Source organism: Cloeon dipterum, chromosome 1 (assembly GCF_949628265.1).
Source record: "Cloeon dipterum chromosome 1, ieCloDipt1.1, whole genome shotgun sequence".
Lineage (NCBI taxonomy): Eukaryota > Metazoa > Arthropoda > Insecta > Ephemeroptera > Baetidae > Cloeon > Cloeon dipterum.
In genome coordinates, this window is record NC_088786.1 from 37,878,347 (window position 1) to 37,892,436 (window position 14,090).

A 14,090-nucleotide genomic window follows, 5' to 3' on the forward strand; every position below is an offset into this window, starting at 1 on the left:
CAGCAGGGTATTCCCACTCGCGCCACTGGCACGAGCAGGATCCCACTACTGGGAATTAAAAGGGAAAGGAATTAAAAGGAAAATGGAAAATAACAGCAGGGTATTCCCACTTGCGCCACAGGCACGAGCAGGATCCCACTACTGGGAATTAATAGGGAAAGGAATTTAAGGGAAAAAGGGAACAGGATTTAAGGTACAGCAAAAAGGAAGCAGCATGGTTTTACAATGTACAGTCCTATATAAATAACATACATATTTTTGAATTAAATAACAGTGTGAATTCCGATTTTTGTCAATAATACAAATAAAAAACAATTATATTACAATATATGTAAAGATACAGAACGTTTCAAGAGTATGTTTGGACTGGTTGGTGGGATGAAGGTTCCAAACGGAGTTATCGTTGGTCGTTTCCGCCAGAATCGAGGAACTGGTTGTCCTGAGACCACTTGAAGCCGCAAACCTGCGAATCAGAAGACCTTGTTCAGAGAATGAAAAAAAGAAAAAGCGATTTTAAACGTACCTCTTGTCCAGCCCGACGAACAACTGGAGGGATCACGTCCTGGTGAAGGTGGATCGGAGGAAGACGCAGCTGACGAGCCCAAGCGACGACCATTCCACCAAATTGAGATTGAAGTCTTCCTGTAGCTCTTGAAGGGGATGCGCGAGATTTTCCTTGTCGTTTTTCGCGTTGAGCCGCAGTAATGATCTGACAACCAATAGCGTGGCCAGATTTCATAAATGTTGGAATAAATGTTATGAGACGCGCGAAATGATTCATGTGTGTTTGTAATCTCCTTCGCAGCTTAAAAATTGATCATACTTCAGCGAACAAACATGAATTTTCTCGATGCAAGAAAAGGGCAAGGATCCTTTCGATCAAAAAATTCGCGAGTTTTAAATCCAAACAAAAAAATCAATATTAAACCGATTGTTGCCCATTTCTTGCATTAAGAAAATTCGTGTTTGTTTGCTGAGCTATGATCAATTTTTCCGCTATCAAGATGCTAAAATAACGCGATTATGTAACGAAAACGTGAAGAATATCTTGGCCCCCAAAATATGAAATTATGTAGTGTTATTGTACTCACCCGAACATGTGGGCGTTGACCGCGGGTCAGCCGTGGTCCTCGGTGGCCTTCTGGTGTTCGCTGTCCCGTCCATCATCAAGCGCGGCTGCAGACAGGCACCGCGCACGTCATCCTTCGCTCGCTGCCAGTTAAAGACTGTCAGTAAGGAGAGTAGGAGAAGCAGCCAGACATCATAAGAGGGGAAGGAGTGGGGGCAATCGTCGCTGGTACGCCCCCACTCCTTCTCCTCTCTAGCTGACTCCAGCTTCTTCCCCTTAAGTGCCAACGCTAGATGCCTACCACGCATGCGCACTTGTACCGTCTGGCTCCGCCCCCTTCTTCACACGCACCTGTTTGGCGTTTAGCCCGCGAATTAATCAGCTTGCCTGAACTCGCGCTCTACGCGATTCCAAGTCAATTTAATTTAAATTATACGTGTTAAGTTTTTTTATGACTCTTAGCAATAGCAAAAAACGGAAAAAACGCGATTAAAATTTTTCAAAAGAGTATTAGTTAATTTTTAGGTATTTTTTACAAATTCTAATAAATTATTAACTTGTTTATTAATTTAAAAATTGTTATCTGGCATGCGCAATTTTTCAAGATATGCTATTAGTATTAGAATATAGAGTGGCTTGCGATTATGTGTGTAACGAAAACGCGAAAAAATTCAAAGCCCCTAAAATATTAAATATAATGTGGTAATATTGTACTCACCCGAAAGTTTGGACGTTGGCCGCGGGTTAGCCGTGGTCCACGGTGGCCTTCTGGTGTTCGCTGTCCCGTCCATCATCAAGCGCGGCTGCAGACAGGCACCGCGCACGTCATCCTTCGCTCGCTGCCAGTTAAAGACTGTCAGTAAGGAGAGTAGGAGAAGCAGCCAGACATCATAAGAGGGGAAGGAGTGGGGGCAATCGTCGCTGGTACGCCCCCACTCCTTCTCCTCTCTAGCTGACTCCAGCTTCTTCCCCTTAAGTGCCAACGCTAGATGCCTACCACGCATGCGCACTTGTGCCGTCTGGCTCCGCCCCCTTCTTCACACGCACCTGTTTGGCGTTTAGCCCGCGAATTAATCAGCTTGCCTGAACTCGCGCTCTACGCGATTCCAAGTCAATTTAATTTAAATTATACGTGTTAAGTTTTTTTATGACTCTTAGCAATAGCAAAAAACGCGATTAAAATTTTTCAAAAGAATATTTAGTTAATTTTTAGGTATTTTTTACAAATTCTAATAAATTATTAACTTGTTTAATAATTTAAAAATTGCTATCTGGCATGCGCAATTTTTCAAGATATGCTATTAGTATTAGTATATAGAGTGGCTTCCGATTATGTGTGTAACGAAACCGCGAAAAATTCAAAGCCCCCAAAATATTAAATATAATGTGGTAATATTGTACTCACCCGAAAGTTTGGACGTTGGACGCGGGTTAGCCGTGGTCCACGGTGGCCTTCTGGTGTTCGCTGTCACGTCCATCATCAAGCAGACAGTGCGCGGTGCAGTGCACCTGCACCGCGCACGTCATCCTTCGGTCGCTGCCAGTTAAAAGACTGTCAGTGCCGTCAGTGGCAGCTCTCAGCTGACAGCTGCTATCAAATCAAATAACTCGGCCCCCGTTCTGTGGTATATGTGCGACAAGGAGAAGAGAAATTGAAGCTTGTCTCTTGTATGTGTACCACGTTTTTAAGCCGCTTTTGTTTTCTTTTTCAATTAAATTACTAATTTTGTGTTATCTTGACCTGTTTTGACCTTAGAGAGCATTAGATTTTTACTCAAATACGTACATATTAGAGTTGTGTTATTAACTCCTTGTCTTAACTCTCTCGTGTTTCTAATGGTAACCAATGAGCGTTCAGCGCTCTTTGATTGCTGCGATCTGATTGGCGTACTCGGGATGTTTGAAGAATTGTCTGGTTTGTGTACCTATTTCGTTATGCACTGAGATAAAAAAAAGAGTACGCGCTTTTTAAGCGCCAGCGGGAGATTGGTACACCATCATTTTAACAAAATTCCATAAAAAAATAAAAACTGAATTACTTTTAATATAAATCAATAAAAAACCAAGTAAACATTTTTTTTAAAGGTGGGTTTGAAATAAAAAATGGTGCGTCGTCTTTTGCGTTTTTTTTTATTATTGTTGTTTATAGCTAGACAATGGTTCTGAGATTTTGGACAAGGCATCTTGTTTTGAATTCGCGCGCGAGCAGAGTCGGTAAAAGCTGTTCCATTGTCTACACACCGCAGCCGGGATTTTGTGCCGCAATCAATTTTATCATTACATTTTGTCGTATTGCGAAACGAACGAAACAATTCTCACGAATAATCAACAACGAACAAACGAATGAACGAACGAACGAAGCCCTCGCATCATCGAGCTCTTCCGATTGGGATTTCTTTTTTTTTTTTGTTTCTTTGTCTGGTGCCGCGCTGCCACTGCCGGAGCCTCCGCGGGCTAATGTAGCCCAGATTCGATCGGCAAAAACAAACAACCACAGATTTTGCTGCGTTCTTCCACAAGTCCGAGCGCGTGTCGTCTCGTCTCGTCGATCCACCATTGTTTGTATAAAAATGTCCAAAAGTGAGTGGCGCCGCGCTTGTTAATTTTATTCTGATCGGCGGCGGCGCCGCTCCAAGGAATCAGCACAACTATACCATCATCGTGTGTGTGTGTCTGTGTGTGTGTGAGAGTGAGAGTGTGTGTGTGTCAGTGTGTGTGTGTGTTGTAATATACAAATAATAATAATAAACTGTACACGTAAACAATCAAGGAAACAGGAGGAAATGGCGTGATCTTTCTCTCGTCCTCTTTAGTTGACGCAGTTGTTGTCGTGGTTGTTGGCCAAGTCCGAGCTGTTGTTGTTTTCCGAGGACACTAACGCAGCGGCCGCCGCCGCGGCCGCTGCGGCCGCAGACTCAGGCACTGGGAAACGGAAGATGGCGGCGTGCGGGAAGCGATCGTGGCAGCGCGCCTTGTACTCCCTCGCCTGCGCCTCGCACGCACCAAAGTCGCCGCTCTGCAGCCCTTCCAGTACGCTCGAACAGTTCTGAAATTCCAATTTCACAGCATTAACAATCAGAATGTCAACAAATATGGCCGCCGGCATTGAAAATTCTTTGAGGAATTTGAATTTTAGCGTCAAACCAACATAAAATTGATTTTATTTCATTCAGTTTTGTAAAATTGAGCAAAATATCGAAATGGCGGGAGATTCAAACGACCTTGGAACGGAAATTACCTACAGTTTTTTTTTAAACCGGATCGAGATGCAACTTGACGTACAAACGCGCGAATTTATCGAAGAATTTTGCACTTTTCCATCCTTTTGCTGTTTAAAAATTTAATTCTCAACCTTATTCTCGTTAGATATTACCTTCACAAAGTCACAAAATGCCAATTGGAGCTTGTTGCGAATTTTAAATGCATTAACGATCATTCGAATTTCCCGCCATTTTGAATTTATTCGTTTTTGCTTCAAAGTCAGTCTCTCAAGGCCGAATTTGCACATTTTCAGAAGCAAAAATTCATCAGCAGTTCATTTAAACGGTCATCTAGCCTCGTTACACCCTCAATGACCCGAAAAAATAACGAAATTCTTGATACGAAAAAAAAATTATTCGAGAATTTTGCAATTTCCGGCTAAATGAAGCTACAGACCATCAAACGGACAACAAAAATGAAATTCTCGTGGCATGTTACGTCAGAAGGAACGCTAACCACTCTTTCAAATAAGAATTTCAGCGGGTACAAGAAAAATTCAAATTGCGGGAACGGTAAAACAGCAAAAAATTCGCAGTATTAATATATTAGCTTGATATTGATGCCACCTGACGGCAAGGTAGACAATTAATCCATTTCGATGCACACAATCATGCAGCTTCAGCTTAGCCAAAAGCGATTTTTCCATGAATTTCGGTCATTTGAATCTCCCGCCATTATCAAAATTCATTGAATGTGGCCTAAAAACTGCCTTTAAAAACAAGAACTGGGCATAATCTCCCGTAAATCGCCAACCATCATCCATTTATATAGTTAGTTTGTCGCTTTGTCAGTAAATAGTGAAACTATTGAAGAATTTTCACATTTCCCGCCAAAAGCGTTCTTCCCAATCTCGCCGGACGATGGCGTTGCCTTTACCTTTAAATTGACTCCTTGCAAGTGAGCATCCAGCGCCGTGGCTAGCGAGATTGCCGATTCCTGAGTCGACGGGTCCAAGAGGTACATCATTCTGGCGACTGCGCAGAACCAAACATTAAAAGTTAGCCCAAAACAAATGAATGTCGGGACTGACCCTCGAGTCTGGCCGGGAGGGAGCGTTCGTGCAAGGCCAAATACTGGGCGTTCATCTGGCGGGCGTCCCTGCCCTGGAAGATGGCCTTGGTCTCGGTTTGGATGACTTGCGAGACTGCGGGGGCGAGCGCGCCCGCCTTCCCCAGGAACGTGAGGAAGCGGACCAGGCACGAGTGCAGAATCGCGTTCTCAGGGTCGATGCGGTGCGCACGCTTTATCGACTGCAGCATCAGCAATGGCTTACCTAAAGAGAAAATAGTAAAAATGAGTAAAATTTGGTAAACAACACACTTGGCCCCCCCTTCAGAGACGGAGTTGAGGTTTTTTAAACGAAGTTGAAGTGGTAGAGATTTTTAAGGGGTTGTAGTTGTTAGAATGACCAATGAGGTCGCTTAATTCACGACTCCTGTATTGAAGAGGGGGTCTAGTAAGGTTTTAAGTGTAGCAACGAGGGATCTTGGAAGTGTTTTCGGTGGGGTACATTTAAATGGCGCTGTAGACGTTAAAAAATTGTAGCTCCAGTAGAAGAGGGGGGGACCAAAAGTGGTTAAAAAAGAAATTTGACAAACAACACACTTGGCCCCCCCTTCAGAGACGGAGTTGAGGTTTTTAAATCGGAGATTTAGAGGCAAATTTGAGGTGGTAGGGATTTTTAAGGGTTAGTAGTTGTTAGAGTGGCTATTGGGGTCGCTTTATTCACGACTCCGGTGTTAAAGAGGGGGTCTAGTGTGGTTTTAAGTGTAACCACCGTTAATTTTACTAACGTAGAGGGATTTTGGAAGTGTTTTCAGTAGGGTACATTTAAATGGCGCTACAGACGCTAAAAAATTGTAGCTCCAGTAGTAGAGGGGGGACCAGAAGTGGTTAAAATAGAAATTTGACAAGCAACACACTTGGCCTCCCTTCTGAGACGGAGTTGAGGTTTTTAAATCGGAGATTTAGAGGCAAATTTGAGGTGGTAGGGATTTTTAAGGGTTAGTAGCTGTTAGAATGGCTATTGGGGTCGCTTTATTCACGACTCCAGTGTTAAAGAGGGGGTCTAGTGTGGTTTTAAGTGTAACCACCGTTAATTTTACTAACGTAGAGGGATTTTGGAAGTGTTTTCAGTAGGGTACATTTAAATGGCGCTACAGACGCTAGAAAGATGACAACTCCAGTGATCGAGGGGGGACCATAAGTGGTTAAAACGAAATTTGAAATTTTTTAGTTCAATTATTGGCGCTGCAGTCGCTAAAATATTACGACTCCAGTAGCCAAGAGTGGACCGAAAGTGGTTACAAAACGAAAATTAGCATTTTAGGGCGCTGCAGTCGCAAAAAAATATGGCGACTCCAGCGGTTGAGGGGGGACCAAAAGTGGTTAATGACATTTTCGTTTAATTGGCACTGCAGTCGTAAAAAAGATAGCAACTCCAGAGGTTGATGGGGGACCAAGAGTGGTTCAACGCGAAATTTGACCATTAAATGATAATTTTTTTTCTCTTAATGAATTTTCATGATATTCGTGCGAACCTTTGCGGATGGCAATCTCGAAGGCCATGAGATGCGTTTCGATGTTGGAGGCGGCGAGCTCCTGCAGGGGAGTGAGGAACCTGGTCGCTTGTCCCAGAGGGTCTTCAGTCTGCAATTAAATTTGAGCATTACTTTCCGTCCTCAATTCTGCCGACTATATTCGTACCCTTTCGAGTTTTTCAGGGACGAGTTCGTCCTGCTGCGGGGCGTCCATTTCGGCCTCGGTCTGCTGCCTGGACTTGTTGTGGTGTTCGCGCTTTTCCTGCGCCTGCGCCGCCTGCTGCTTCTCCATTTCGGCCTTGCGTTTCGCCTTACGCTGCTTGTTGCGCAGTTTCTTCAGCTCCCCTGGCGCCAAGTTTTCTGCAACACACAGATGATAGAAAAATTAATTAGGCTTTTCTCAGTTCTCAGCCGGCTCGGAAATAGAAAGGCGACACGCAAAATATTTTCCTTTTTGAATTTCGTTCCCATCCACGTTTTCTCCGGCTAATTAGCCGCAGAGAGCAGAGAAATTCCTGATGCTAATTATTTTGCTTTTCTCATTCGTCATTTCGCTGAGCTTTAATTAGATTAATTTTTTTAAATATTAAAATTGGAAGCACGAGGTAAAGGAAATGGGAGCCGATTGAGGATTGAGGCGCACTCGGATGCAAACACAATAAAATAAAGAGAGGAAGTGGGAAGTGTGCGAGCGAATGACTCGGCAGTGTGGTGCTGTTGGCTGGAAAAAGCGAAAGTTTGTTGATAAGACACGCGCCCGTCACACAAATCGAATTCGCCAATATATATAATAGGATTAAGTTGTCAGATTTGCAGCCTTTGACAATTGATGCGTGGAAAGGCAGAAACTGGGTTAATAAGCCGAACTGATCGGCCAGATTACGGCCTAATTGCGACTAATGGATTTGTTATTACTCCAGACGCGAAACACATCCGATTTTTTTTTGGTCGTGTTTCCAATAAATAATTTCACATCCTTCAGAATTAGTATGAAAATAGATACAGCGTGGAAAGCAGTTTCGCTTTTAGCGTGGAATATATTTATGAAATGTGGGAGACACGCCGAAAACAAAAAATTAATGTCACGGCCGGCACGGGAATTTCAATAATGCATGAAGAAGAAAGGAAAGAAAAGTGAAATGACGCCAAATTCACTCTGGTCGCAGGTGCCGAGTAAAAGTAGTGTCAAAAACGTTCGTTTGGGAAATGAAATTAATTGGCCGGCGGGTAAACAATCGGCAGGGCATGAAATTGGCTGCGCCGTTGGCGTGAGACGACGATGGATAGGATTTAATACTTATAATAATAGAAGGCATTACTCGCGCGCGCGCGATTGCAAAATGCGCTCACTCGCGCGCATTATTGAGAGCATAACACATTAATTTGTAATTGAAATTCTATCCGACGTACGCGTTGCAAAACTCGCGTCACGACGATAATTTATTGCTCAAATATTCGGCATTTTGGAAGAGTGCGATCGCGCTCATTGCACTACTTGTCCTTGCACACAATGATTTTTTATAATAAATTATTGGGGAAATATTGTTAAATTAATTAAAAATTAATTTTAGAGTGCTTTACTATTCTCAAATGACAACAGACATTTTTCGCCTTGTTTTCAGCACGCCAAATTAAATTTCTTTGCCACCAAATAACTAAACATTGCAAATGAACGATTTTCCTTTAAATTGAAATTCGTAGATGGAAAAATCTGTTAATTTTGGCCATTACTCCATCAGCATTTGATTATTTTATTTTAATTTACTCAAAAAAGTGCCCTAATGAGATGTCTTGAATGAATCCAATGGACAGTCATTAATTTTCAGTTCCCGCCACGCAGGTCCATGCAAGATGGCGTCCGTCAGAGTCCGATTATTTAAAAATTTTGACCGCAGTCATTTCTTTCTCTGCAATTTAAAGAGAATCGATACAGGGCGACAGTTGAAATAAATTATTTGAATTTCTGTATGCAGTAAACAATTTGTTCTAAAATTTAAAATTTGCCGCGCTTGACCACATTTTCTTGGCAAATTTTGATTCCTCTCGTTGAGATCTTTTCAACAGCGTATGCAACCTTTCAGGGAAACTCTTTGTTGGGAAATAAAATCAGATTTGAAGTAAGGAGACAGTCCACGCCTTTTAAAAGCCAATTGACCAGTTGCATAAACCCTAAGTTATTGAAGCCGCCAACAGATGGCGCATCTTAAAAATTTTGTTATAAGCGGTTTTAAGGCATTTTCGCTGCGATTTCAGACTCAATCTAGCTATTTTGCTTTTTTTTAATTAATTTGCTAATTTTTGACGTGCTGAAAACCAAAATCTGTTCAGCCATTCGCCGTAGAAACGTTGGAAAAGATTTTTTTATTTCAAAAAATAGTTTTTCACGATTCTACGGCGATTGGCTGAACCGATTTTGGTTTTCAGCACGTCAAAAAATAGCAAATTAATTGAAGAATGCACAGTAGCTAGATTGAGTCTGAAATCGCAGCGGAAGTGCCTTAAAATCGAAAGTCTACGGCGGCGCCATCTGTTGGCGGCTTCGAACACTTAGGGTTTATGCAACTGGTCAATTTTCTATAAAATTTACAGTAAATTTTGACTTCAACTGAATTATAATTGTAAGGGATGACTTCATGCATTGGCAATAAGTATTTGCAGTACCACTCCTCTTTCAATCGATATCAATCTCTAGAAACAGCTGTAATTTTTAATTAATCATTATTTATGAAAGAAGTGTATCGCCGCAGTAACAATCCATTTTGATGTAATGAGAAATCGCATGAAACAATTTCCATGACGTAAGAAATCAATCAATGTTGGTCGGCATGTCAGCGACAAACTATTTACCTCCGATGGCTGCTTTTTATGCCCGTTTTAATCGTTTTTCTAAACAATCCGTGCGGCGTGATGCAAACGCAAACCGCACAATCATACAATTGCAACGCGCGCAATAAATCAAAAGCAGCGATCTGGTTACGTCGGTGTTTGCTGTTGGCCGCCGCAATTCCGTTACTACACAGCAGACAAATTGCGCCAATTAGGCGAGGAAGCAGCGTCCGCGTCATGGAAAAACCAAACAAACGAACGAAAGAACGAAACATCCGCAAGGCGCCGCATCATCGCTTGCCTGCGCAGGGATTCCCTTGCCTGAAGATGCGGTCACGGCCAAGGTTACGTCACGCGCGCGCGTCTCGAATGCCGAATGAGTTTGGAGCTTGGAGGCTGCGACGCGTGGGAGAAGATCACTCCGCACCGCGATTTGACCTCTGCCCGCCCGCCCGGCCGATAAATCACAGAAACGAACGCGGTGGCACTCAATCGCTGCCGATTACCGTTTGCCAAATCACCCAAAGTCTCTATTGTTGTCTTGGGCAATGCGCTTCGATAGTGATTTCGTGCATTGCTGCAACTTGGATCACTCTAGTTTTATTTCTTTTCACTTTCCAATCATTTAGAGAAGTAAATATCCTGGAAAATGTATGAATTCAGTTGAAGCCAAAATTGATCTGTCTCCTTACTTGAAATCTGATTTTTTTATTAAAAAATAAATTTAAAAAGGGAAAATCCTGGAAAATGATTGTTGCCAATGCATGAACTGATTCTTTAGGATCAATTTGAAGTCAAAATTGATTTAATTAGTAGCGTAAACTTTTAAGAAAAGTGGCCGGCAAAGTTAGCGCTGTCTCCTTACTTGAAATCTAATTTTATTTGCCAAACAAAGAGTTTCCCTAAAATGTTTCACACGCTCTTGGACAGATCTCGACGACAGGAATCGAAATCTGCCAAGAAAATGTGGTCCAAAGAAGAAAATTGAAGAAAATTTGAAAATTTCGATTCTTTTACTCTATTTTAAGTATTGAAAATTGTAGACAAATTTTTCACTGCATCCAGCAATTCAAATAATTTATTCCAATTGTCACCCTCTACCGATCCACTTTAAATTTTAGAAACAAATGACTGCTTTAAATTGTTTTAAATAATCGGACTCTGACGGACGCCATCTTGCAAGGACCTGCGTGACAGGAACAGAAATTAAATTTTAATTACTGTTCATTGGATTTAATTAAGGCACTTCTTAAATTATATAGTTTAAAAATCGTTTGAGTTTATTAAAATAAAATAATCACATATACCAATGGAGAAATGGCTAAAGAGACCAGAATTTTCCTTTATTTCCGAATTTAAATTTAAAGAATTAGCGTTCAAAACGGCTAGCTGATGTTGCTATCTTTTTCATTTAATTCCTCTTCGATTTGAGGTTCATTCTTGGCACGAGAAATTTAATTTGACGTGCTGAAAACAATTTTTATTTCAAGGCAAATATTTTCGTCATTAAAAAAATCAATTTTTCGAAGATCTAAAACAAATTTTTAAATCCAATAATTCAAAAAGTGTTCAATTGTTGCTCTGTAACAATCCACTGTAAAAGAAATAGAAATTTCGTGTTTTTATTTGTTAATTTTTTGTCGTACATCCGTTTAAAAAAAATTCTGGGAAAATATCTGCGTTTATCTGAGCTTGTTAAGAAGGAATCCGTGTTAGCGGCTGCGGCGAGAAGCATCAGGCGAAATTTATGACTCCATTGAGACGACACGAGAAACACAGCGCGGCGCGAGAGAAACAACACAATTGTGCGTGGCTGAATTAGGAGCGTTCGCGGTTCACGTTTATTTCTTTTTTTTTCTTTCACTCACACGCATGCACGTGTATGCGCTTCTCGGTATGCAAATAGGAGACAAAATGCTCGCCTGCTCGCCGGAGAACAATCAAGTAGTGCACACTGCCGCACGCTTGTTATAATTCATTTTTCGCTTCTCACGCGGCGCTCTCTCGCCGACACACTACTTCCCAAGCACAAGCAGCCAGCCGCCGACTTCAAAGATGAAGAGAAAACGCGCGCTTAGGACCGCTAATTTGGTCTGGTGCGACTGCGACGCTGTCAGGAAAGTTTCAAATAATAACACCGAGGCATCAGGCATTCGCGGTAATGTTTATTGGCCAAAGGGCACGAGCAACGGGAATTGTTTGCACTACAAAAAGGTGCTACTGGCACCACCGACAATGAGTGCAACAGTAAACACCGATGCTGCGTGAATGCTCAATTTTTTTTTTTTTGCTTTGTTCTGGCTCACAGCGTCCAAGACCATTTCAAAAGTGTAACGTGGTAACGTCTTGAAGGAATTGTGTCACGATAGTTTTAGCGATTTCTTTAAATGATTAAAAAAACGAGAAAAACTTTGTTCAAACCCCGAGAAATTCAAATTTGGTGCCGGTGGGCTAGTTAAAATCAAATTCCACGCAAAATATATTCTTTAAAAATTATGTTTGATGTTTTTCATCTTCAACACCAATCAATTCCCCGAAAAACTCAATAACTTTATGAGTATTATTAATTTTAAAACCAAATTTTTTTCAGGGCCTAAAACCTGTAAATTGACACCAAACTCGCAGTGTTTTGACAATATCCAAATATCGACCTTTAGGGTCACCTCAGGGTAGGGCCCTGAGGGTTGAACCTGGATTTTTACTCGCTTATTTAGAAGTTAGAACACCAAAAGATAGAATTCCTTTACGAGATAAAAAAAATTCAGTTCAAAGGCAGCGGAGGCCAGATGTGAAACAAAATTTGTTCGCACTGCGCAGATCCAAGATGGCGTTTAATGTGGGAAACAAAAAGCTCTTTTTTGGATTGCCGTACGAGTGTCAAGAGTTTGTTTTTACGATCCAAAAGACAGAATTAATAAAAAATTTGTCACAATATCTTTCCGCGCAATTTCACGTGACCGTTTTTTCGCGCCATTCCCCACCGTACGCCATATCTGCGCGTCGCACGAATCTGGTCCCCGCTGGAATAAATGTATCCTGATTCCAATTATCGCAGTCTAATAATGAGACAGCAATTAGGAGAAAAAAACAGGAAGTTGGTGTCCACAGCAGGGAAAAGGCTTCATTGGAATAATCCAGCGAAGCGGCAAAAACTGTGGGCTGGTCCGAATCTCCGAATCTCGGAACGCTCATCCAAAACTAACTCAATTTATTCGCGCATGATGCAACCAACCAACCACTCGACTTTCAAACTCAGCGGGAATCGAAATTCGGGAGGTGATTGATTGCGCTGGCAGAGAAAATAAAATAAATTTCATTCTGCTCGACGCAACAGCAGCAGCACGAGTTTATTTCCACAATATTTGAATAAGCAAGTACGTGTGTGTGTGTAAAACACTCTGCAAATTTTATTGCGCTGACCCGTTTGACCCGGCACGAGTGTTAAAGTAAGAAAAAAAATGCCGCTCGGCGTGGTCTGATTTGACAAAAGAATGCGAAAAGTAGAGAGTAGAGAGGCCGCTTTGGCAACAGTTTCGATTCAATTAAAAGAATGCGGCGGCGCTCAATAGTCTCGATCCCAGCAACACCTGCCCCCTTTTCAATTGAGCTAAACAATCACGGTTCATTTGCATTCCGGTCAGGAATTAAAAAAAATGGAGATTGGAAGAGAAAAAAAATCTTTCTGCTTCATCAGTCAACGTAGAAAAAATTTAATCACGTTTTGAGATAGGAAAATTTTATATAATTGTTCTCTCGACGCGCAGAGTACGGCGGGAAATTTGTTGGTATTTTTTTAAGTACCAGCTGATTAGCCCGGTAATTGGCGAATCGACCGTTAGATGGCACATCAGGCTGATGAAAATGTTAAAAAATGCGCGGGAATGAAATTATGAGGTCGGCACGCCTCTTTTTCGACGCTTCTGATTGGCCGCTGGACTGTCTCCTGATTGGCCTCCGTTATTTCGACGCCATATTGATTTCTGACCGGCGGGAACCAACACAGATCGCAACCCGGGCCCCGGTGGGAATTTCGACTGCGCAGAAGATTTTCATTTGGTTCACGCATGCGCAGTAATGAGTTTCAGCCTCCCTGTGAGATGAAGAAGCGATCTGAATGTATTGCGCATGCTTAAGATGCGCACAAGTTTACTGCGCAGCTTTAAAATGGGCCCAATGTAAATTCCAAAGATGTAATTTATTTACAAACCAGCTGATTAGCCCAGTAATTGGCGAATCAACCGTTAGGCTGATGGAAATATAACAAAATACGCGGAAATGAAATTATGAGGTCGGCACGCCTCTTTTTCGACGCTTCTGATTGGCCGCTGGACTGTCTCCTGATTGGCCTGCGTTATTTCGACGCCATATTGAATTCTGACCGGCGGGAAACCAAC

The 14,090-nt window shown here is 41.9% G+C and overlaps 1 protein-coding gene and 1 long non-coding RNA gene across 3 annotated transcripts in view; both read right to left on the minus strand.

The window, feature by feature from the left end:
- Positions 1 to 527: 527 nt before the first annotated feature.
- On the minus strand, positions 528 to 2,535 carry LOC135934720 (uncharacterized). 2 transcript variants are annotated; one of them, XR_010574136.1, is made up of 4 exons: positions 2,475 to 2,535; positions 1,788 to 1,908; positions 1,092 to 1,212; positions 528 to 709 (listed from the first exon to the last, which is right to left on the minus strand). It is a non-coding gene; the product is annotated as an uncharacterized LOC135934720 (long non-coding RNA). The 2 variants fall into 2 exon arrangements; XR_010574135.1 differs by lacking the exon at positions 2,475 to 2,535 and having other exon boundaries at positions 1,788 to 1,916.
- Positions 2,536 to 3,180: 645 nt separating this feature from the next.
- The window catches only part of Naa15-16 (N-alpha-acetyltransferase 15/16), a 30,690-nt gene continuing 19,780 nt past the window's right edge, over positions 3,181 to 14,090 (minus strand). The window contains exons 11-15 of the mRNA XM_065476045.1: positions 7,037 to 7,230; positions 6,871 to 6,979; positions 5,361 to 5,603; positions 5,207 to 5,304; positions 3,181 to 4,115 (exon numbers count right to left, since the gene is read on the minus strand). Coding sequence (XP_065332117.1) covers positions 3,879 to 4,115; positions 5,207 to 5,304; positions 5,361 to 5,603; positions 6,871 to 6,979; positions 7,037 to 7,230 — 881 coding nt within the window. The 3' untranslated portion in view covers positions 3,181 to 3,878. The remainder of the gene's footprint in view (positions 4,116 to 5,206; positions 5,305 to 5,360; positions 5,604 to 6,870; positions 6,980 to 7,036; positions 7,231 to 14,090) is intronic.